The sequence below is a fragment of the Ambystoma mexicanum genome, chromosome 3q, assembly GCF_040938575.1.
Source record: "Ambystoma mexicanum isolate Mex_15411 chromosome 3q, UKY_AmexF1_1, whole genome shotgun sequence".
NCBI lineage: Eukaryota > Metazoa > Chordata > Amphibia > Caudata > Ambystomatidae > Ambystoma > Ambystoma mexicanum.
This window is the reverse complement of record NC_090926.1, coordinates 789,600,646-789,625,238: the sequence shown is the minus strand read 5'-3', so window position 1 is coordinate 789,625,238 and position 24,593 is coordinate 789,600,646. Positions and strand designations below refer to the sequence as shown.

Sequence of the window (24,593 nt, the reverse complement as noted above, 5' to 3'; positions counted from 1 at the left end):
TTGTTTGATCATAAGTCATCCCAGAGGTCTTGAGACTCTGTTTTCTTCTGCTTTTGTTAAGTAGGCTGTAACATATCGTGCAACAGCAGTCGAATTGTCTGCAATGTACTGCATATCTATGTTTGCATTCCATAAGAGGGCAATGATTGCATTGTAATCATTGATATATTTACCTTCTTCGGTTCTTTTTATGTAGTACGTGTTCTTAGGTGATTTACCTTTCATACTATGTTGAACTGAAGACATGAAGTTGTTCATTTCACCTGTTTCTATAACTGGTCTAGGGAAACCAAACCGGCATTTGGTGTAGTATTTCCCTTTGTTTTTGTATTTGCGCAGACAATATTTGCCACATGTGTGTCTTTGAAATTGAAAAATCTGCCCGTGCTGGTCACTATGTGTCCGTTGTGAAGGGATTTCACAAGTGACATATTTTTGGATGAACTGCAAAACAGTGGCATCAGTGTCGTGACCAAATTTAGGTGCACCTTTGATCCATAAAAGCATGTGAATATGTGGTGCTCCTCTCGCTTGGTATTCTTTTCTCCAAAAGAAGTGTTGCACTTCTCCGAGGGGAGGAACTGTTTTATTGCAAATAAAGTGTAGCATAGCAATGAAACAATGATGGAAATATCTTGACACATTAACTGGATCGAGAGAGCAAAGTTCTCCAGTTGTTAATAAATGTATGTTGGTTTTGTTGTTGTTTGATATGCATAGGAACTCATGTAAATCTTCCCATGCATATTCTGCACAACTTAGTGTAACAAACCAAGTCAGTGGCCCAAGGTTTCTGATCATACAATGTACGTCTCCATGTCGTCGGAAACATTACTCTTTTGTACCACGCATGTTTGCAAACAAATTGTTATACTTGACTGTAAACCCTCATCTTTTTCTTGTACTTTTTGTATTAATTGCGTAGCTGACATATTTTGAAAGTGGGTTCCAGATTTCAAAATGTGTGCAACTCTGTAACATAGGGTTGCTAGTTCACTTTCAAAGAGTAGGTGGAATATGTATTCCACATTTTGTCTAAACCTGGGATCTTGCGAATACATTCCTAATGAGCGGTATTCTGATGCCGTAATCTGAGTGGGTCTATCATCGTACCTTCCACCTTTGCCAGTAGGAAATAGCAGTGGAAAAGCATGTGCTTCTATACTTTTTTCCCATATGCTCATTGGTGAACCTTTGGTTTGTCGCATTTGGTAAGTCTCTAGTGCATCATCTATGCTTTCATTGGAATGCAATGGATGAATTGTGTACTGGTCCAAAAGATTGGATACTGCAGCAGGATCCAGAAGTTCGAATTGTCCAGTTTCTGATTACTCTTCAATTATTTCAGTTGTTTCTCTTAAGCTTTCTTCAATATATATTTCCTTGTAGTATTCGTTATTGTCTTTTAGATATTGCAAGGCTTGTCTAACTTTATGTAAATCCACCAGTTGTTGCCAATTTTTTTTGTCTTTTGTTGGTACACCATTTACTAAGACAATTAAAGAATGCTCTATTGAACGTTGCACTCCTAGAGTCTGTACATTTTCTGTAAGATCTAATGGCAAATAAACTACTTTGCCACGAATGCCTTTCACCAATTTAGAGGGAGGTAATTTTGCTGTTGTTGGGTGAATGCGTATAATTGCTTGAAATGGTGAACTGTTTGAATTATGATGCTCTCGTACAAATTGAGTTATTGCAGGGTTTTTGGTAGTGGGAACAATTCCAAATTATTTGTGATAGCACGTGAAGGACTTTGGTTGTTGTCTAGTTTTGTAGTGCAGTAACTACAACATATTAGGGGTTTACTTGATATTTGTTTTCGGCTAAAAGGTAGAGAGCTAATTCAAACCATTTGGAATCTTCACTGTCTTCTATTTTGTACGCTATGTCTATATTTTTTGTGTTCCGTTTGTAAAGCGTTCTGCGGCAACATACACACACACATCGCTTGGTATTTCAGCCGATGCACTTTTAAATTTTAGTATTTCTTTTTTGTATATGTGTGATAGGAGGTTGCTATGTGCAGAAATGTTGGTAGTATGTTCTAAAACTATTGCATTTTGTAAGTGACTTTCACTTCCAAAATATTTTCTCTGGATACGGTCAATTTCTTCCTGTAGATATTTGGGTGTACCATGCAGAAGAGTGTTATTTAAATTGGCTAATTCTGAAGCTGGACTTTTAGCATAGTATATTTTATACACTAGATTTCTTACATTTGAATGATGTATTGATATCGCAAATAGGTCCAGAAATGCAGGCTAATGAATGTCCTTGTAGTCCTGTGTATTTGCGCACTGGACAGATATTTTGCAGCACTTTCATTTTAATTTTGTCTTTACCTTTCACATACTACTGATTGAGGAACTGACGTTAAGATTTCAAAGATTTGTTGACATGCACGGCCACTTGTATACTGGACGGTCTGGTTCAGTTGAATCGAGAGGATACTTTTCTAAGCTGTGTTTCTTGTTCCATGATGCTATTATTGATTTTTTCAAACCCTCGTCCACTCTATGGATGGCAATTGTGTTTGTTTGATTTTGTTTGTATGCTTCTTCATTAAAATATGGTTCTGTGGTTGTTCTGCGACTCCATTCCCCTCCACAAATATGTAAGAAGTTATTTTTGCTCACATTCCGTTTATTGATAAGTTTCTTTTGCAGTTTGGTATTTAGATTCGTTAGTGGTTGCATTCTATTTAACACTAATATAAACAACTTCCTTTTGAGAATGATTGCACTGTCCAGGAGAGCTTGTAGGATTACTTTTCTACGGTAGGTTTTAAGAGGTGAGGATGATTTCGGTCCTCTTCTTATTAGATTCTGAAGGACTCTGTGGCGAAACATTTTTGCTAAAATATTTTTTTTACTATAGGTTCTTGTTACTATATCAGGATAAATAGGAGTATTGTTAGCAGTACTGGTAACCGATTTTTTGTGAAGAGTTTTGTGCTTCGTGCCACATTTTGTTGGAGGAGGTAAAGTTTCGGTAGTTGAAGCTTCCTTTGTTTTGGTAAACAACTGTATTAGCTATTTTGTTCCAACGTTCTCTACAAACTCTGCTACAGATGGATGCTTAGGTTGGAAACTTTTATTTGTATTTGCTCTACTTCTGCGTTCCTTTCTACAGACTTGCTTTTTGGTAGGCATTTTTTGAGGTCTGTTGAAAAAAAGAAGGCATGGTTTGGTCTGCTGTACAATGTATGTGTGCTGTGTGCATGCATGCATGAGTTTGATGGGCAAGCTCGTTGTGGTGGTGTGTGAATGTGCATTGGCCTCTTGCAATGATTTGGGAAGGCTATTTTTCTGTTTGCATACTACTACAATGTGCTTCAGATGAGAGTAGAAAGTGGGCTAGTGGTGAGGAAAAGAATTAATAGTCAACGTACTGGCATAAAATTGAAACAGCTTTTTGTTTTCTAGTACTAACATTCTAAGGGATCTGTATGTTATTTGAGTTCCAAACATACAGGGATTTGTGAGTCATTCTGCCTGTTATTCTTTGTTTAATAAATGGGAATTTGTGGGTAGAATGGTTTAGAAATCACTGTTTGCTTTGGTGCGCAAATTAAATACATAACCCACACAGTCTGTTTGAGGAATAGTTAGAATATAAAGGTCGTACTGTACTTACTTTTTTTTGCAGAATGACCAGGTTTCTTCGAATATGTCGTTTGAAGTGTAGATGCTGTTGATTTTCAGGAGAGTAGTCTTCACTGCAATTGTAAAAAGAAGAAGTTAGTAACTTTGTGTGTTTAAAGCTGTGTTGTTACTGTACACGTTCATTTTTTATTTTTCGTCAGAGTATTCTCCTTTGATATTTCAACACAGTGCATGTGTGCATTTCACTTCACTATGTGCTGCCTTTCTGTTACTTGCAGTATGTCAGTTGTACGTGCTTCAAAAATGCGTACAATTTTTACGTCATGAAAATGTCTTGTTTCTTTTAAGCTGTGTTATCTATAGCAGAGAGGTTTGTAAGCGATAGGTCATTACAGTAAATGGGGAAATATTCTGTACTTTCATATTATAAGTACGATTTTGAAAAATTAGGAGACCCTCGAAGGGAGATGTCACCACAGCAATCGGGAGCATTTACTTTGTATAGGTTATGCGGGAGACAGTAAGAAGTAGTGCGGTTTGTCAATGAAAAATCGGACATCTTGTACTTAAAGGGCGACCGTTGGTATGCATTGGCTATGCAGATTTAGTGGCATTAATTTGTTTAAATGAAATCATAAGGGTTGCACATGTTCTCCGATTAAAATATGCATACCAGTAGTTTATAGGCATGCATATGCGCATGGATGGAGCTGTACCTAGAAATCCACGACACTTGCACAGTAGTTTTTTAAATAGGTGCTTTGCAATGATATGCGACTTGCATTCAGAGTGATCAATACTTCATTTGAAGTGCAACATTTTTATGACGGAGTTATATGTAGGGATGGTTAATGTGATTGGTGGATGGTTGTGCGACTGTTTAGCTGTGTCCAATGAGGAAATGGAATTGCGTGTGATGTGGAAAGGGTAGAAGGACTAGCTAAGAGTTATGTGCCGCACGTAGACAACGCTTGTCCGCGGGTAGGGCGTGTCACATACGGGTTTCTACAGCAAAACCAGCATGGAAAGGGGACTGTGGGCATCAGCCAATCAGATGTTCACATTGTTCCTTTGTGTCGAAAGACTGCGCGTATACTGAAGATGGCAGAGGCGCAGTGGGTCAGGGTTTTGGTCGTTGGAGATATTTTTGTCCAAGGTTTACAGCTCTATGCCGAAAGTAGGCATGTGGCACATCATTTTGATGTGAGAGGAGTGGAGGTGGTGTGGAGCGCTGAGACTGATCGCAGTGTTGCGGCACTTCTCCAAGTTTGCACCGAGATGCATACGATGACCACTCCCCTCATGTGGTACTTTTGCACTACGGTGCTTGCCATTTGGGCTATGTGAGTTCACGTACTTTGTTGAAAGATTTGGAACAGTTGGTTGAAGCAGTCATGAACATCTTTCCGAAATTAATTTTTTCTGGGTTACTGCCTAGAGGAAAATGGGACAATAGTTCTGTTTTCTGTCCTGATCAAAGTATTGGGAGGTGTAACATAAATGGCGGCATGCATGCTTTTATGTTACGTGCTGGTATGTTTTTCTGCAGCCACGAGATTATTGTTCCCAGTAATGTAGCTTATTTGGAAGCAGATGGTGTTGCGTTATCTTCTTTGGGAAATGCCATGTTCTTTTGGAATGTGCCACTTGCTTTGGAGAAGGTTCTGTAATGGTTGTAGGAGTAAAGTAAGAACACAAAATATAAATAAATAAATAAATAAATAAATAAATAACAGGTGTCTGTAAGGCATCTGCCCCCAAAAAAAGGCTCTTTTCAGAGCCCACCTTCAAGGGGAAAAGGGGAATAATATTTAAATGTGCAGTCGTCACGCTCTGATCCTGTATGTGTCCGCGAACATGGCGGTAGTTTGCAGGCGGCGCCTATTACCAACAGGGATTTTGGGTTGGAGACGCATGCAAATGAGAATGTGCGAAGGTAGGGATTGGTCAGTAAAGGTCAGTGGGTGTGTTCTGTATGAAGAAATTTAGTCAGAACGTCTTTTCCCTGACAGGAGACCAGACAGCCATGCCTCTGTGTGCTCGAAAACAGATTATCTGGATTTTGGGAGACTCATGGATAAATCGGTTTAAGGTGCATGCAGAAAATTGCGGTCTATCTGCAGATCTTGGATTTCCTCATGTGGAAGTGCACTGGCATGGCGTGCGTGGAATGAGATGGCTGGACTTGATAACTCTCTGCGCTACTTTACAGACAAGAGCGTCATCCTGATATACTTATCATTCATTGCGGAGGAAACAGTTTAGCCCATGTTTCTGAAATGTCTTTGCAATTTGCAATGAAGGAAGGACTTGCGAAAGTCATGGACATGTTTCCAAATTGCCAAATAGTTTTTTCCCGTATTGCAAAAAGACAAAAGTGGCTGCTTTCTTCTGCATTTGGCCAACAAATGGAGAAAGCGAGGCGCAATGTGAATAAGGCTGTTTGTGCCTTTCTAAGAGATGTTGGCATGTCCTCATTCCACAATGAAAACATTTTGTTTCGCAGCTCTTTCATTTTTCGCAGAGATGGAGTCCGTCTCACAAATGCTGGCAATCAGATTTTTCTTCGCAATGTACAACATGCATTGCAACTTTTTTGGAATCATAGTCACCTATTTGGCAATCTGTTTTTTCCAACCTACAGTTTTTGAAGCACACACAACACCACCGAAAGGCTCTTTTCAGAGCCACCACTTAATCCCAGTGAAAAGTACATTGGTTTTGCTTTGCTTGTACCCTCCATTTTTGTGTGTCCTACGACTGTCCGCTGACTTTTCAAAAAATGCGAGGAGGGCTACGATCGTCACTTGATGGTTCCATTGTTAAACTGAGAAAGGCGGCTCTGAAAAGAGCCTTTTTTGTAATTTTCCAGTTCACTGCTTTTATGGACACGACACAGTAGGAGAGGAGGGCAAAGGAGGGTAAGGAAGGGACAACAACCACGGGGATAAGAAGGGCCAGGTGCAGAGAGAAAGATATAGGGTGGGCTTTACTTAGGTAGGGAACAGTTCTTCTGGTGCTCAGTGACCGTAGCCTCAAAAGCACTTCGAAGACTCTCCCCCCTGCAGAGTACTGCGTCACAGTACACACACAATATTGTGACCCTCGAATGGTAAGGGTCAACAGCATCGCGAATGGCTTGTGAAGCAGCTGGAGGGATGCGCTCGCCCACAGGAGTGTCTCTTGTGGTGAGAGCATCGGACACGGAGGATGCTGTGGAGGAACTCAATCTACTACGTTCTTCACATGGCACCACCTTGCGAATGTCCGCACTGTGGAACGACGTTAGGTGTCGCTTCATGGTTGTCGTACCAAAACTGTACGCACCCGGTCTCCCACGACTCAGCACCAACTGGCACTGGTTGCACCTGATCAGGTTCGCACATGCTTTCGGTACGTTCCCAAAAACGGAAAACAACCGTCACACCCACGACTCCGGGCGAGTGTTTGTAGTGCGGAGTTCCACCACCTCATTCTCTTCTTCCTCGATCTCTACATCCTCACCCGTATATCCCTCTGCAGGCCCTTGGGGAGGTGGTGGCGGTGGAGAGTTTGGGGGTGGTGCTGAGGCTAATGCAGCAACAGTAGCCATGGATGCCATAAGGATTATTTGCCTAATGGTCGCTACAGCAGTAAAGGCAGCACAACTCTAACTGCTATAGCCAGAAGCACAATGAAGATGAGCTCGGGGGTGTGGCCATTTATAGGGGTCAAGGGGTGCGGCTTATGACCATATTGAATACTCAAAAGCGCCGCAATAATTGTAAACGGCACGTTCACAGGTACAGCTATTGTATGGGACATGTCAAATGGTGATTTTATACTGAAAAATAATTTCCCATGTATGTGTAAGTTATTTTGCAATGTTGCGGAAGCAGACAAAGTGTGCAAATTAGTCCACACGAGCGTGGGTGCGGTCACATGATGACGTCCTGAACACATCCGCGAGGGAAAAGCATACCCGCTGGACAGCAAATGCAGACTAACAAAGGTGCGCATGCGCGCCAGTGTTCTACGGACAGTGTTCGGGTCCTGCAACTAATTAAAAGTGCGACACAAGTGAGACGGACAGTTAGGGACAGACGGGATGTTCGCAGTACTTATGGGTGTACTGTGCATGTGCGTATCTTATCTGATGACTGTATGGACAAATCCAGTGTCCTTAGGAGACCTCCACTTTGTTTGACAACGAACATGTGGCCACCGCGCCTGTTCTACGAACGGTTCCATCTTGCTGTGGACGATACGGACAGGCATAGTGTCTTTAGGACACTTCCAATTTGGCTCATTTACATACATCCCGCCCACCTGGCATGTTCTAGGAACATGTTTTATCTCGTTTGCGAGCGGTATAGAGAGGTATAATGTCCTTAGCACGCCCCATTCTGTTCATTTAGGCACAACTTGCACAGATGGTGCATTCCAAGTTCATTTCCATCTAGGTTGGCATTGGTACGGGTAGGTGTATTGCCGTTAGAACGTCCATAATGTATTGCTTACGGCTAGCTCGAACAGGCGCGCTGTTCGCGAACATTTTAAGTCTTTTTAAAAACATTTATTTTTACTCAAATCCTAACTCTACAACAAATATACAAAAACTTTCTAAAAACACACACACACACACACTTCAATCAACAGAAATATTGATTGTGAGGAGATGATTTGTGTGGGGAAGAAGGGATGGATGTTTCATCAAAACATCTATTTTCTTCTTCAAGGTTTGGGGACGGTTCTCTAGGGGGGCAGGTACAGGTGGGACAGTGATAATGTATTTTTCATCTAACAAACTCTTCCACAAATTCCCTTAAACTGTTAAAATTGTCATTTAGTGTGTCCATTTTAAGTTCTATCCTTTTCAATCTGTCTTCCTCTGTGTCGTTTGTTGGCATTTCTTCTTTTTTTTCCTGGTCTGCTACAAAAAAATATAAATATGTTAAATGCCCATAAAATACTGACCATTATTTTGCTTACGCAGAGCACTGTGTACCATTACTATCGCTATCTTCGGACATTTCCCCATGCGGAAAATTCTCCTCCAGCCACTCCAAAGTACTGCACATTTCTGTATTAAAAAAAAATATTTTTTCTGCTCCTCATACCAAAAAAGGTACACACACATAAGAAAAATGAAATTGACTTACTCTTTTGTTGTAATTTATCTTTGTTGAAGTGCGTGCGTCTACTGTCGGTCCTGGCTGCAGAGTGTCTGTGAGGTACTTATGTTGGAGTCATTCTTTCTTTTTTTATGGTACAATCCATTTCATTCTACATGGTCATTAAATGCATGTTTTTTGTTTCAGACGTTTAGGTTTCCCTATTTATTTTCTAGTAATTATAATATCTTTATGTGTCCTTTTTCAAAGTTGAGCATTTTTGTGTAACACAATAGTACAATTTCAGATGCCCCCTGACTGTTTGGGTGGTGATGACCTCGTCCGCAGACAGGCGCTCAGTCCGTGCTTTTCCAATAGCGATAGTGAGGGGGTTCTGTATGGTCTATGTTATATGTTTATAAAGTAACCAAATGATACTACATATCTCCCAAGATCACATGATGATAGTGTATATTCAGCAGAAAAACTTTATTAATGAGATGTTATCATTGGGTTCCCCTTCACAAAACCGTAAAATTCACTAAAAAACCTTTGTTAAGGGGACGTTATGGTTATGTTGCCCTACCAAAAACCTGTGAAATTCACTAAAAAAATAAAATAAAATAAAAACTTTATAAACGTGACATTATGGTTAAAAGTAAAACCGAAAAACCCCTGAAATTCGCCACTTATGGTAGGCTAAGCAACCATAACTGGCCGCACCACTGTGCACTGCTAACACTAACACCCAGGACATCAAAGATGCCATCACAAATGTCATTGATGACATCACTGATGACATCTCATGTGTAGCCCCTTTGTTTTTGCTCACTGCCACATCTAGGCCAGGTGGTTTTATTTACTGACAGTCGGAAAGTTAACTTTCAAAAGGTGTTACATTTATAGATATTGCTATTCTCACATATTCTTACAATACTTTCCTTACATTTTAATCGCATCTTATGATGTACATATAGGGGAAGAAGCAGGCATGAAACAACATTTCATTTGAGGACAACATTTTTGTGCGTGAATACAATCATGTAGATTATACACATTTGCTAATGATACTGCCTCTTGCTTGCTTACTTTACTCTCCATATATAAGCCCCATATTTGTATGCATTGTGGTTTATTTATGCTTTGTGTGCATTACTAGAGATATGAAGTAAGTGATGCATTATTAGCAACTTAGTACGTTTCACAGACCAGAAAAGTCTGATACAGAAGCATTCTTTGTTTTATTATACAACTTTAGAAAGTGCAAATATAGCACCTCTATGGTGTATGCTGCAGCCTCTACCTACATTTCTGTATGAGTAGGTTTCTATATTAGAAAGAATACTGCAATGGAATTTTCTTTAGAACCCTATATTGTGTGATGAAGTATGTCGTTTATTACACTTGTCCCGGTAACCCCTGATACTTTTTTGCTAACATTACATTTAAAACCCAGTGTCTGAAAATTAAATGCACATGTGATGTCATCAGTGATGTCATCAATGACATTCGTGATGTCATCTTTGATGTCCTGGGTGTTAGTGTTAGCAGTGCACAGTGGTGCGGCCAGTTATGGTTGCTTAGCCTACCATAACTGGCGAATTTCAGGGGTTTTTCGGTTTTACTTTGAACCATAATGTTACGTCTATAACGTTTTTTTAGTGAATTTCAAAGGTTTTTGGTAAGGCAACTTAACCATAACGTCCCCTTAACAATGTTTTTTTTTTTAGTGAAGTATATATATATATATATATATAATATATATATATATATATATATATATATATATATATATATATATATATATATATATATATATACACATATACACGCACACCTTGCACTGCCTTCAAATGTGGCACCTTTTTGGGGGGCGATGGGTGAATAAAGTACATACTTGCAGTCCAGTTTGTGGAACCCCCTAACCCCTGTTTTTGTGTATCATGTGATTAGTGGGATGTTCCTTTGCAAGAGCACATACACAATGATTGGGCCCATTATTTACCCCAGGTGTCTTCATACATACAGTGTGCATCTTGCAACCTTAACAAATTACAGTGATTTTTACTGAGCCATTTATTGAGCACTGACCTAGCGTCAGGAAGCAACAGAGCGGTTCACAAGTGATAGTGGGAAGGATACAGTGAGGGAAGCAGAGATATAAGGGAGCGAGGAGCCAACAAAGGGGGACAGAGGAGGGCGGGCAATTCGGCAGCATTGGATCTACAATAAACCGGGGCAGGAAACGGGGGGAAAAGTCTCAGGTAGGGTGGGAAATGGAAGGTGTGTGCACCTAGGTGAAACAGGGGGAGCATATAACCCAGTCTCATGTAGAGTGGGGAGTGAAGGGTGCGTGGACCGAGGTGAAACAGGGGGAGCAAATCACCCAGTCTCAGGTAGAGTGGGGAGTGGAGGGTACGTGGACATAGGTGAAACATGGGGAGCAGATCACGCAGTCTCAGGTAGGGTGGCGAGTGGAGGGTGCATGGACCTAGGTGAAACAGGGGGAGCAGATCACCCAGTCTCAGGTAGGGTGGAGAGTGAAGGGTGCGTGGACCGAGGTGAAACAGGGGGAGCAGATCACCCAGTATCAGGTAGGGTGGGAAGTGGAGGGTGCGTGGACCTAGCGTGGACCTAGGAGAAACAGGGGGAGCAGATCACCCAGTCTCAGGTAGGGTGGAGAGTGAAGGGTGCGTGGACCAAGGTGAAACAGGGGGAGCAGATCACCAGTCTCAGGTAGGGTGGGAAGTGGAGGGTGCATGGACCTAGGTGAAACAGGGGGAGCAGATCACCCAGTATCAGGTAGGGGGGAAGTGGAGGGTGCGTGGACCTAGGTGAAACAGGGGGAGCAGATCACCCAGTCTCAGGTAGGGTGGAGAGTGAAGGGTGTGTGGAACTAAGGGTTAGGGCAGTGCCAAAGCAGGTTCGGTATGAGAAACCCTGGTTAACAAGGGTGACACCAAACACATGTCTAACCTTCAGATTCCTTCTACATACATCTTAAGACTCATTACATGCACCAAGGAGCCTGTTTGTGTGACTCTTAGGAGCACTGTGTGCAGAGCAGCAAGCAATTATAAGGTGGGTTGGATGGGCAACCAATTAAGAGACTGTTCCCGATAGGCACTGCAAGGCTGGACACAAGGCGCGCACGTGTTTCGTGTCTGAAGCCCCACTCTCACCACACTTACCTTCACCTCTGGGTGGTCCGGGGCCACCCCGTAGCGCACAAGACCAAAGGGCACTGGCAATTTCTCGTATATGTCCACTTGAACCCGTTTATGATGCTGAAAGGGAAAGCCATGAGCGAGTTAGACTTCTAGTTAGAAACCCATCTCTTCCATTTCACAGCTGCAGTGCAGAAACTTGCTCACAAATGCATACTTTACAATTGGAGCCCATCTCTTCCATACTCTTACGTTTGCTCGCTTTTGGTGCTAGTCCCTTCGCCCACACAGGCTCAGGTGGCATTCGCTGGCTGGAGAGTGCAGTGCCCCCCTAGGTTGTCCGTCACACACACAGCATCACAGCTTTGCAAGTGCCTCCACGTTCACACCATGCTTGGATAGCGAATCTTAAGTGCCTTATGGATGGCTGCATCCTTGCATTGGCTCCTAAGGCATGTACCAAAGATTACCTTAACAAACGTTTCAGGCAGTGACATTTTTCAAGACTGAAAGCCTTGCTCAGTCTGAAAACAGTAATGCAAAATGTATATGTTCATGGTCAGATCATACTGCAAACATTTTGGAACTACGGGGACAAGCTTGGTAACCCACCCCCACGGCTCAGCGAGTCAGCAATGTAAAGCTCGAGCAGCAGCTGCACTTGCAAATTCAGCAATGCATTCATTTTTAATAGTACAGGGGCCGCAAGGGAACAGCAATGGCACTGGAGTGACGTAGGAGTGTCCGCATGCCTGCCCAGCTATTGCGCCTACAGAATAGGACATCCATGGGTGCTGGGACATCTCGGGTTCTAAAGCCCGGGTGCGACCCCAGGACAAGACGCTGAGGCGTATGGACGCTCACTCGGTTTAATGCGGATGTGAGACTCTTGCCTTTTTCTAGAATTGTAGCATGTTACAGTGCCTCAAAGTGCCAGTAAGCAGCCAGAAAGCACCAGGTTAGCACTGAGTAAACTATTAAACACACTGGAAGCCACATTATTCAAAGAAGCCGACAAGCATCACCACCTTAGAGTGCAAGCACCGGCAGCTTTGGCTTTGTTGGCGGGCCTTCTCCCCGTCTCTAGGCAGAGGGACAAGAAGGGGGTTCCGCCTGGCCGAAAGAGCAATGCCAGGAGAGAGCAGCCTGCCGCACGCCACGGCCACTTATCTATAACTATATCTTTGGCTCCATCTGCTGGATGATAAAGCTCCACCCGCGAGCCCAAAGCAATAGGGATGCCAATGCGCCGCCACCTACGAGCAACAATTATGGCCCTTATTCACAAAGCGTTTTTCAATGGGGTTTTGCCAATGTAAAACGCTTCTGTGAATTAGGCCCTTGTGCCATCAGTAGGTGGTGCTAAAGAAACCACCTTAGGGTTCAGAGACAGAACAAATAGGAGACTGACAAGTAAAACTTTACAACAAAGCCTGAATAAACAACATTGATTTAAATCGCACACCATGAAATGGGATTTAATGCCAAAGAGGATCTCCAAATCCAGATTAAATAGCGCCTCCTTCCCCTCCGCATTTGGTACTCATGTAGTGTCCGTGTTTGTCTGAGATGGGGTCCAGGTCCACTCGTGTCCTTCCCAGTACACTTGCAGCATGCCATGTAAAACGCAGGATAACTTGGTCCCTGCCCTACAGGCTCAGAGCGCAAAGATACATTGACGCAGAGGATGTGTTGGCTTAAGAGAGGCCCTGCCTGACCAACACCACTGAGACGGTATCAGCAAACTGCTGGCGGAGTTGCTGCATTGGGCTATAGACAGTGTAGAGCTTACACATTGAAACCACCCTTCTCTGTGCACTGCTGTCCTGCCAAGCCCCTCCCTCTACAGAAACGCCCTGTATTGAAATCCCCCCCTCACTGCTGTCCTGCCAAGCCCCTCCCTCTACAGAAACGCCCTGTATTGAAATCCCCCCTCACTGCTGTCCTGCCAAGCCCCTCCCTCTACAGAAACGCCCTGTATTGAAATCCCCCCCCTCACTGCTGTCCTGCCAAGCCCCTCCCTCTACAGAAACGCCCTGTATTGAAATCCCCCCCTCACTGCTGTCCTGCCAAGCCTCTCCTTCTACAGAAACGCCCTGTATTGAAATCACCCCCCTCAGTGCTGTCCTGCCAAGCCCCTCCCTATAGAGAAACGCCCTGTATTGAAAACACCCTCCTCAGTGCTGTCCTGCCAAGCCCCTCCCTCTACAGAAACGCCCTGTATTGAAATCCCCACCCTCACTGCTGTCCTGCCAAGCCCCTCCCTCTCCAGAAACGCCCTGTATTGAAATCACCCTCCTCAATTCTGTCCAGCTAATTCACTCTACAGAACACCCTGTACTGAAATCACCCTGCACAGTGCTGTCATCTACGGAACTCCTTGTATCGAAATCACCCTCCTCACTGCTATCCTGCCAAGCCCCTTCCTCTACAGAACGCCCTGTATTGAAATCACCCTCCTCAGTGCTGTCCTGCCAAGCCCCTCCCTCTACAGAAACGCCCTGTATTGAAATCACCCTCCTCAGTTCTGTCCAGCTAATTCACTCTACGGAACACCCTGTACTGAAATCACCCTGCACAGTGCTGTCATCTACGGAACTCCTTGTATCGAAATCACCCTCCTCACTGCTATCCTGCCAAGCCCCTTCCTCTACAGAACGCCCTGTATTGAAATCGCCCTCCTCACTGCTATCCTGCCAAGCCCCTTCCTCTACGGAACGCCCTGTATTGAAATCACCCTCCTCACTGCTATCCTGCCAAGCCCCTTCCTCTACGGAACGCCCTGTATTGAAACCACCCTCCTCACGGCTATCCTGCCAAGCCCCTCTACGGAACGCCCTGTATTGAAATCACCCTCCTCACTGCTATCCTGCCAAGCCCCTTCCTCTACGGAACGCCCTGTATTGAAATCATCCTCCTCACTGCTATCCTGCCAAGCCCCTCTACGGAACGCCCTGTATTGAAATCACCCTCCTCACTGCTATCCTGCCAAGCCCCTCTACGGAACGCCCTGTATTGAAATCACCCTCCTCACTGCTATCCTGCCAAGCCCCTTCCTCTACGGAACGCCCTGTGTTGAAATCACCCTCCTCACTGCTATCCTGCAAAGCCCCTTCCTCTACGGAACGCCATGTATTGAAATCACCCTCCTCAGTGCTGTCTTGCTAAGCCCCCCTACAGAATGCCCTATTTTGAAATCACCCTCCTCAGTTCTGTCCAGCTAATTCACACTACGGAACACCCTGTACTGAAATCACCCTGCACAGTGCTGTCATCTACGGAACTCCTTGTATGGAAATCAAACTCCTTAGTGCTGTCCTGCTATGCCCTCTACGGAACGCCCTGTATAGAAATCACCCCACTGCCCCCCTCGGTCCCGTCTTGCTAAGACCCTGTAAGGAATGCCCTGTACTGAAATCACCCTCCTCAGTGCTGTCCTGCTAAGCCCCTCTATGGAATGCCCTGTACTGAAATCACCCTGCTCATTGCGGTCCTGCTACTCCCATCTATGGAACGCCCTGTACGGAAATCACCCTGCTCATTGCTGTCCTGCTACTCCCATCTATGGAACGCCCTGTACGGAAATTACCCTGCTCAGTGCTGTCTTGCTAAGCCCCTCTAAGGAATGCCCTGTACTGAAATCACCCTCCTCAGTGCTGTCCTGATACTCCCATCTATTGTATGCCCTATACTGAAATCACCATGCTCATTGCTGTCCTGCTACTCCCCTCTATGGAATGCCCTGTACTGAAATCACCCTGCTCATTGCTGTCCTGCTACTCCCATCTATGTAACGCCCTGGACGGAAATTACCCTGCTCAGTGCTGTCTTGCTAAGCCCCTCTAAGGAATGACCTGAACTGAAATCACCCTCCTCAGAGCTGTACTGCTGTTCCCCTCTACACAACATCTTGTGCTACTCTAATGTTTGTTCAGTTGGCTAGGGTATCTAATTCTTGGGTTCCCCATGTCGGACAGGTTCGCCAGCAGTGGTTCCCGAGCTCGTCGTGCTTAGCGACCCAGGCTTCACCTCACTGATGATGGTCAAAGAGTCTGAAATATATCTGGGGTCGCTGATGTTCTTCTGCAGAGGGGATGTGGCCTAGCAGTTTGGCCAGGACTGGACTGCCCTTTTTCGGATGGGACAAAGCCCGATGTGCATATAGTCTTAACCCTTCTATAATAGCATGGCAAACTGAAAAAACATGGTCTGGGAGCATTGCCCAAAGCAATGCCAGAGGTAAAGATTCATTGAAAACCTTCCAGTCGCCACCTTTCTGTTTTGCTTCGTGCAGTACTTGGTGTGATGCAGCGCCGCAGCGCCTCTGAGGGCTCAGAAGCAGCATGCCATTGCCCCACGATTTAAGACATGAAATAACTTGCATACAGAGACGCGCATGAGCTTCTCGGCTCAGTGACCTTGGCGCAGGGGACACGGTGTCTGAAACAATCGTCTGGTTTGCTTTTATCTGGGGGCCTTCGGGAGGCTTTGGCGGGATCTGGAATCTAAGTAGGACAATGCTGCTCCACGCTGCCAAGGGAAGGACAGGGCATGTTCTAGAGTTCAAGGTGCACAAGAAGGGAGGAAGGCCTCGTTATCTAAACGCAGCTTGATTTCCATGTGATCACCGCAGATGAAGGCTCTAGGTCACCCTTTCATGACCGTGCTCTGAAAAAAGCAGGAGCAGAGTCTTTTCGGAGGAGGGAGGGGGAGGAGGAGAAGGAGAGGACGAGGGAGACGGGGCAATACTTGTGGGTGCGACAGCCTGCTGTAGATGCACACCTACTCATAAGTGCCTCTGCCTGCTGATGGGTCCCGAGAGAAATAATCTGGCAAAGCAAAGAAAGGGAGACACATAAGTGGAGGTGAAATTGCAATAGACTCCGGTTTAAACTGCCATCCCACCACTGAAAACATTTGAGGGAATGGCAGGGGAGGTCTGCGCCAGCACTGTCCCGAGGGGGCATTGATATAGGGGTGCTTGCCTGCAGTACATCATCTAAGAGGACATAGAACATGTTTAGCTTTGATTATCAGGTGGCGCAGTGAATGCTGCCGAAACTGTTGGCATGGTAAGTGAAGATAGGGGCGAGGGGGGACACGACCTGTGGGTGTTTGCCATTTCAACCATCCATTGTCGGGCCAGGGTTATCCCTATGGCCATTCCCACTCCTACTTGCTCCAGGGATCTCTTTGAACTAGCTCTGTGCTTACAAGCCTATGTTAAGGTTATTTCGATGCAAAAGTAAAGGCTTAATTGCAGCTGTGAACATGCTCCTGGTCCGATAAAAATATTGTAACGAGTGTGGCTTCAGTCACTTGATTTATTAGCAATATGTGTGTAATTGCATCCATTCCTTGCACGGAATCCCTTTTCAAACAAGCATTTGCAAAGCCAACAGTTGTGCCTCTTATATAGGGATTTGCCAGACACTGCTAATATTCCCATGTCCCTACACAGTGTGCCATTTTATAGTCGGGCAGCACCATTAGGGCAGTGCCTGGCAAATCTCTACCCATCTACACAGAAGCCAAAACTGTAGGCTTTTCTGTAGGCAAAGCTTATCTTATCGGAAACTAGCTTGGCTGTGAAAAGGATCAGTCAAAAGAATGTTACCTAGAAGTATTCATGGAATAGGTAGAAATGACCGAAAAAAGGTCCAATTTATACAAAATGTTTGTAAATGCATGCCCCCAAAGTTTCGAACACCAAAAGTTCAAACCTTTGGTGTCAGGCATTTTAGGTAGGCAAAAAACAAAACAAGACTGCAGGGGGTGTCCCCCGCAACACCCCACTCACTATACTATACAGTATCCCACTCACTATACTATACAGTATAGTGAGCAGTGGTTGTGGGGGGAAACCCCTGCAGCTGCCCAAAAAAAGACAAAAGAAAAGTCCCTGCAGCGCTGGGATCACAGGAAGTGAAAGGGAACTGGGGCTGCAGGGACAGAGCGTGTCCTAAAAGGTAAGTAGGGTGTGCGTGGGGGTATTTTGGGGTTGTGTTATGGGTTTGTAGGGTTTTTAAATGTATGTTCTCATGGGAAATGTACAAACCTTTTGTGGTGGATACATTTCTCATGCAAACCTTTCCATCGCAGATTTTTCCGCGACGGAAAAATCACGTAGATCCCTCTCTATATATTCAATGCAGCCATTCCTGTACTGTATAAATAATAATGTACCCCCAATGGTAAATTATAAGTAGACATTCCAGTTTTCAGTTGAACCCGATAAACCCTGGAAAAACAGCCCTAGGAGAAAAGCGACCTCCTCGATTTACACCCAAGAAAAAATAAAATAATAATAAAAATAAAAACACTCCCAAAAGTGCCCGAGTGTGAGCAAGGATTGGTGGAAGTTTGGGGTAGGGGTGAAGAGATAGCTGGAGATGGGTCTTGGTATACAATATAGGGACCTTGCCCCCTGACCACAGTATGTGTTATCCCATCTTTGTAATAAAATATAAGTGTATATCTGGCAGTGGTCAGGGGCTATTTTGAGGAATTGTAGACACATTTAAGCAATTTTTTGGCTGTCGATTCACATCTCAAAATTGGCCAAAAGTCCTCAAAATAGCCCTTGACCACGGACACATATTTGTATTTACAAAAAAATGGTTTAACATGGATTTTTCAGTGTCTCAATTTGTGCCCATGTACTCTGTTTTCCCTCCCTCAAATTTAGGGTTTGAATAAGACGACATGAAAAGACACCAAAAAATATATGCTACATTCTTTTTGGTAAACAAAAGTATTTGTCAGTGGGCAGGTGCGACTTTGAGAAAAAGTAGCCAATTTGAAATGTTGCCATAATTCCTCCCAATAGCCCATGACTACGGACACGTTTTTTTCCCCTTTGGCTAAACAAGGATGTGACAGATTTTGCAGCAAGGCCTGGTAAGATCGTTTGTCTTGTCCTCCCTCTGTGTTGCCCCCACCCTTGTCTTTTTCGCGCCTAAAAAAACACTAGTGTACAGGCGCATTATAAATGGCATATCATATCTGATCAGCATATGTATTTGTGCCCTCAGACTGTCTTTGTGGCTTTCTATGATACCATCAAGTATCACAGCCTCATGTCACTTCCTGTAACATCCCTTTCAATTGACAGCGGCCCATGTCCCTCCAGGATGGAGGGGTGCCACTCCATGCTGGTTTGGATGCATCTTTTCTATACTGGCTGTTGTTCATCCATGCAAAGCACTCAATTCAAAAGAAAAGATGCAGTTTACCACGCGTTGCTGAGCAACAATCAGTGGGCCTCATAATCTCGTTCCTTTGGTTCCAATGTAGGGCTATTTTTCCAATTGCACCGATTGAAGCTCCCCGTTATTAACTTAGAAAAGGCGGCTAGTGATATCCTATGCTTGCAATCGCCTGCTGTGCAGTCTGAGGTTTCATAGGCACTGCTATCGCCATCTTAGAACGCCAGCAACTCCCTTAGGTTTTTGTAGCATGGGACGATCTACGATCCAGAGGGAAATACTGAGACGTTTGCTATGAAATACATTTTGCCTTGCTTACAATTCATGAAGCTTCAGAGATTTTTAATTGTGGACCGTATTACTTCGCTGAGCAGCTTCAGTAGGTCGCAAGTTGGTTGGCAAATGTGTGAAGTGCTGCACAGTCATTTTGTGGTAAAATCCAGAAGGCAAGAGCCCTGATAACCCTACTAAGGCCATATCGAAGGTGGTGATTACAGGTCCCTGATTCTGAACCGTATTACTTCGCTGAGCAGCTTCAGTGGGTCGCTAATCGGTTGCCGGATGATGAGAATCAGACCACCAGGTTACTCTCAACCTTCATACATTCACATACTATGAAAAAGACCTTATGACTGGAACTTGGATGAACTAAAGAATGGCCAACATTGTTGAGGCTTGGTAGAAATATATGGTGGCCGAACGAGGTGGAAGATGGGAATGAAGCACGGAATGGATAGGAATACAAGAGCTAGGTTGCTGAAATGGGAAGAGATGGGAGTGACAGTCTTGACTTTCCAAGACCTGGTGGAGAGAGATGATTTATAGATGGGACAGTTTCTGTTTTATGCAGCAGTCATAAACTTAGCAAGAAGGCACTGGCAGAGTCCCAGTGATGAACCGGAGACGAGCGTGCTCCTGTCCAGGATGTACAAACAATCTAAAGGTCTGGGAATGGGGGCCAACTTATGTGTGAGGGGGAATTCTGGGTTAAAGCAGACTGGGTGTGAGGAATTTGACAATCCGCACGTTGGGTGTGCGCTCAACTGGGCGTTTTAAAAATGTTATATGAAATTGAATGAAGGTAGATCAACCTCTGGAAAATGTGGGAGGCTGATCCGCACACCTTTTCCTATGCTCACTGCATCACATACACAAAGACCCATGTACTTGGGTGGACACAGGCTACAGGCGCAGTCCTCTCTGTCATATTTAGTTGGGATCTGACAAGTGGAGTACACATCGCATCTCAGTGGCGGCGGGGAGGGGGGGGGGGCAAAACCTTAACTATCAAAGACTCCATGTATCCACACTGTCCGTTTGTTTACCCTCTGCAGATGGTGACAGCAATTAACATAATTAACATACTAATAGAGTATAATTCAAACCAGCCCACGTGGGGCCTAGCTGCAGAGGCTAAAACAAAAGAGACAGGAAGCCCCAACAACCTTTGATATGCACTGTGTCAACCTGAAGCCAGCTCCCGCCCCTCAGTATCAAGGGCAGTGAAGGGTCATGTCTGGGACTGCACGTTTACAGTAGTCATCCCTGGAGGGGGACCCCATTCATAAGGTACGAATACGTGGATTGATGGAGACAGGAAGTCTGTTCTCGCTGCAGGTTTAAGGGAAACCTGTCGCTTTATTCAGTAACCACAGAGAGCTCAATTAACCAGAGAGACCCTTTAATCCACAACAGACAGGAAGATAGTTGGGACTTAGTATTACATGTTCTCACTTCTTTACCTTTTCTGTTACAAAGCACTCTGGTCATGACCTCACGCATACAGGAGCTTGTTTGTCGAGACCCCAAGATTGGTTCATGAGGCTTAGCCTAAACCAATCACTGTGGCCCATTCGGCTTTAAAAGAAGGTTGAGCCCCTCTATAGATCATCTGAAGACTTTGCGAGGAGTAACAAAAAGTGCTCAGCAATGTACCTTGGCTGAAGGTATATTCTGCAGCTTCCACCAGTGAAGGAAGGCCAGGATTTCAAAGCGGGAAGCAAGATCCCTCCCATAAACATCTCACAGGGAACAGAGGGAGATACGGAATCCAGAGGACCCTCCAGCATTCCCTGCTATGTTCTGCAACACTCATCAGCTTTGGGCTGTCCGCCTTAAAACAACAACACAAGCCCAGTAAAGAAGCTAGGAGGAGTGCATCGACAAGCATCAATCAGCGTCTGCCTTAAAGGACATTTTCGAGCCAGTCCAGCCCCTCAAGCTGCAACCGACTGCAACACTGACTCTTGTTATGCTGCAGTCGCTCACACTTTTCCGAGATGCCTCGACCAGTGCTTCAGACCCGCCAACCAGCACTGAGACAACGATTCCTGACCCTGATGCCACCGTGGCCTGCAGCCATCCATCCAGCATCACTCGCTGAACTGCTTGCCGCCTGAGACCCACAGCTGTCTCCCGTCTTGAACTCTGTCGCAGAACCTGCTTAGCACCCTGAAGCTTGCTCGATCCTGCCAAGCACCAAGAACTTATACAAGCACAAGGTACATTGTTGTTCTGTCCCCCTGGTCCTTCTCCGAATGCCCCTAGTGACATTTAACGACCCATTGCTCCATTTGTGCTCAAATGAAGTATCGTTATTAATTACTTTGCCGACTACCCTCCTGTCAGTATCCAGAATGCATCCCCTTTCTTTCTTGAAACTATCTGTCCTCTGCATTCCTTTACAGGGTAAATTGTATTTTCTAGTGGGCTCGAACGGTCTGTTATGATAATAATATAGTAGATATTTTTATATAACCTAGACTGGACAGTCCCGTTTATCATTGGGTAATAATTGTATTTTGCTGTGTTGCAACTAACCAACGAGCCATAACCTTGCGGAGATAATCCTGCCATTCCGTCCACTTTACCAACATTGGACAAGGAGGTTTATAATTGACTTGCATTTCCAATCTGTTTGGATGCCTTCTGGTGTACTAAGGTGTGGGGCTGATTGATGATTTAGAAACAGATATTCATCCCTGGACCACTGGTGCCCCGGAAGTTGATTCGCCACACTGGGAAACTGAGTTAGACATAGTACTGGAGGAAGTAGAGTGGAACAGCATTTTGGAATATCCATGCAATGTGTTCAGAAATGCTAGGTTTAAGCTGATGCAGTCTAACTTAGTGCATAGAGTGTACCTGACTCCTACAAGACTGGCAAACATTTTCCTGAATCACCCTTCTGACTGTAGGTGCACGTGTAAGAATGCAGAGCTGCTGCATATGTTCTGAGACTGCCCAGTGATACACAGGTTTTGAACAACAATATATAATAAGCTTGCTGATCTGGTGATAACTCATTTTACATATCCACCACAGGTTTGCCTCTTGGGCATGTGCACTAGATAGGGCCTGAAAACACAGAAACATGTATTGAAAGTTTTAGACCTAGAATCTGGGTTTGCTAAACGTAGCATTGCCTTAGCTTGGAAACATAAAACAGGTCAAATGGACAAATGGTTAATGAAACTCAAAAGGTGGATGCCTGCTGAAACGATGCCTGGTTCAAATGTAAAGAGAGCGGGAGGAGGAGGCGACAATGCCCTATTCACTTGGCATATGTTAACACAGGCAATGTTTCACCCCTTAGATGATAAACCACCATTAAGGGTACAGGATGTGTGGAGTGAGAGTTTTTAGGGAATATATAGTTAGAACCTCTGGGATGCAAGACTGAATTGTAGAACATGATTGGTTGAAATAGGGCTTAAGATGGACATCAGACAAAAGGGGGTTTAAAGGGGCATTAAAGGAGGAGGCTGAAACGGGATCTGCTTCCTCTCCCCACGCATCTGCACCCCTGATACCAGACGATCCCATTCTCACAGCACCTCCAATCTCATCAATCCCCTTGCCGACCACTCAACACCTGTTCCTTTATCCCACCTGGTATCACTCTTGCTTGGCTTCTGGAATGCAAAATCCATCTGAAACAAGACTTCCTCATCACTGCCCACTATGAATTTTACCATGTGCAACTTTCACTTTTTGCTGTCATAGCAAACTGGATCTCCCCTCGTGAATCTGCTACTCTAGTGGATCTTCACATTGAGTCTGCCGAATTCCCCCACTGGCGTTGACATGTTGGCAAGGGGAGAGGTCAGAATAAAGTTCCCTATTTGGGAACTCCCGTCCCCTGCACACTATCTATGGCTAAACAAGCCCAGTAACTTAAAGTTATTCAAATGAATTTTTCAAAAAGGATTTGGTTATCATATTGGATTCCATACAAGAGGGAATGCACTGTAGAGTCACAATTTATATTTAAGGAAAAAACATGAATGCAAAATTCACAAAAGGTTTTTCAATTTTTCTCAAAATGGTTTATTCCATACATATATGCCCAACGTGTTTCGAGATTAATTCTCTTCATCAGGGGCTGTCAATTTCATTCTATTTTCAAAAAATCTATAAATACAAGAAAGAAATACAGACATATAAATCAATCGATTTAAGTAACATAAATTCAAAGGTGTGCAAATAAACATATCAGTCTTCACTTGTAAATCTAATGGTTGGTCACAGTACCCTCCATTTCACATGGTAAGTCCTGTTGTGTAGCACATTAGTTCACTCTTTTATAGAACCTCAAATGAGATAAGCATATCCAGACATTTTTAGGTATTCGGACAACTTAAACTACAGGATCAGCATTAAAGTATAGAAAGTACCCTAATACATTTTGCATCTGTTTTAACAATTCAAAAAGAAAGCCAGGAAGTAAAGAAAGCATACCGTGTGCTCATCATGTTGTGAACAGGTAAATCCCAATGTTTTATAAGGTTAGACTTCAAGGGGTGTTTCAAAGATCCACAATCCCTAATACGAATATGAATATTATTCATATAAGTATGAACCAAGATTCATTTTTCTAGTTGATCACTGAGAATCAAGTTAAAAGAAACTTACTGCTATGGAATATGATCCACATAGAGTTGTGGATGTCCTGAAGTGGTGTCGTAGAGAGCAGATTTAAGCTTGTGCAACATTATCCAACTTTGTTTTAACCTCCACTTTTTAGGAGCAGCTAACGTGTCCCTCACCACTCACCCTTTTATTATAATCAGCGACTTAGTCATCTAGGACAGAGGCTTCACCCCTCGTGGCCACCCTTCTTCTAAGTACTTATGACCCTCAGAAGTTCGGCCACGGGTTGACCGTTTCCTGTTGAGCCTAGATCCCTTGCCACAAGCTTAAATCTGCTCCTTACAACACCACTTCAGGACATCCACAACTCTATGTGGATCATATCCCATAGCAGTAAGTGTCTTTTAACTTGATTCTCAGTGATCAACTAGTAAAATGAATCTTGGTTCATACTTACATGAATAATATTCATATTCCTATTAGGGATTGTGGATATTTGAAACACCCCTTGAAGTCTAACCTTATAAAACATTGGGATTTACCTGTTCACAACATGATGAGCACACGGTATGCTTTCTTTACTTCTTGGCTTTCTTTTTGAATTGTTAAAACATATGCAAAATGTATTCGGGTACTTTCTATACT

At 44.1% G+C, this 24,593-nt stretch overlaps 1 protein-coding gene across 1 annotated transcript in view; it reads right to left on the bottom strand.

Moving 5' to 3' along the window:
* The window catches only part of FDXR (ferredoxin reductase), a 152,099-nt gene that overhangs the window by 92,814 nt on the left and 34,692 nt on the right, over positions 1-24,593 (bottom strand). Inside the window, exon 3 of the mRNA XM_069654854.1 lies at positions 11,893-11,988. Within this exon, the coding sequence (XP_069510955.1) occupies positions 11,893-11,988 (96 nt within the window). The remainder of the gene's footprint in view (positions 1-11,892; positions 11,989-24,593) is intronic.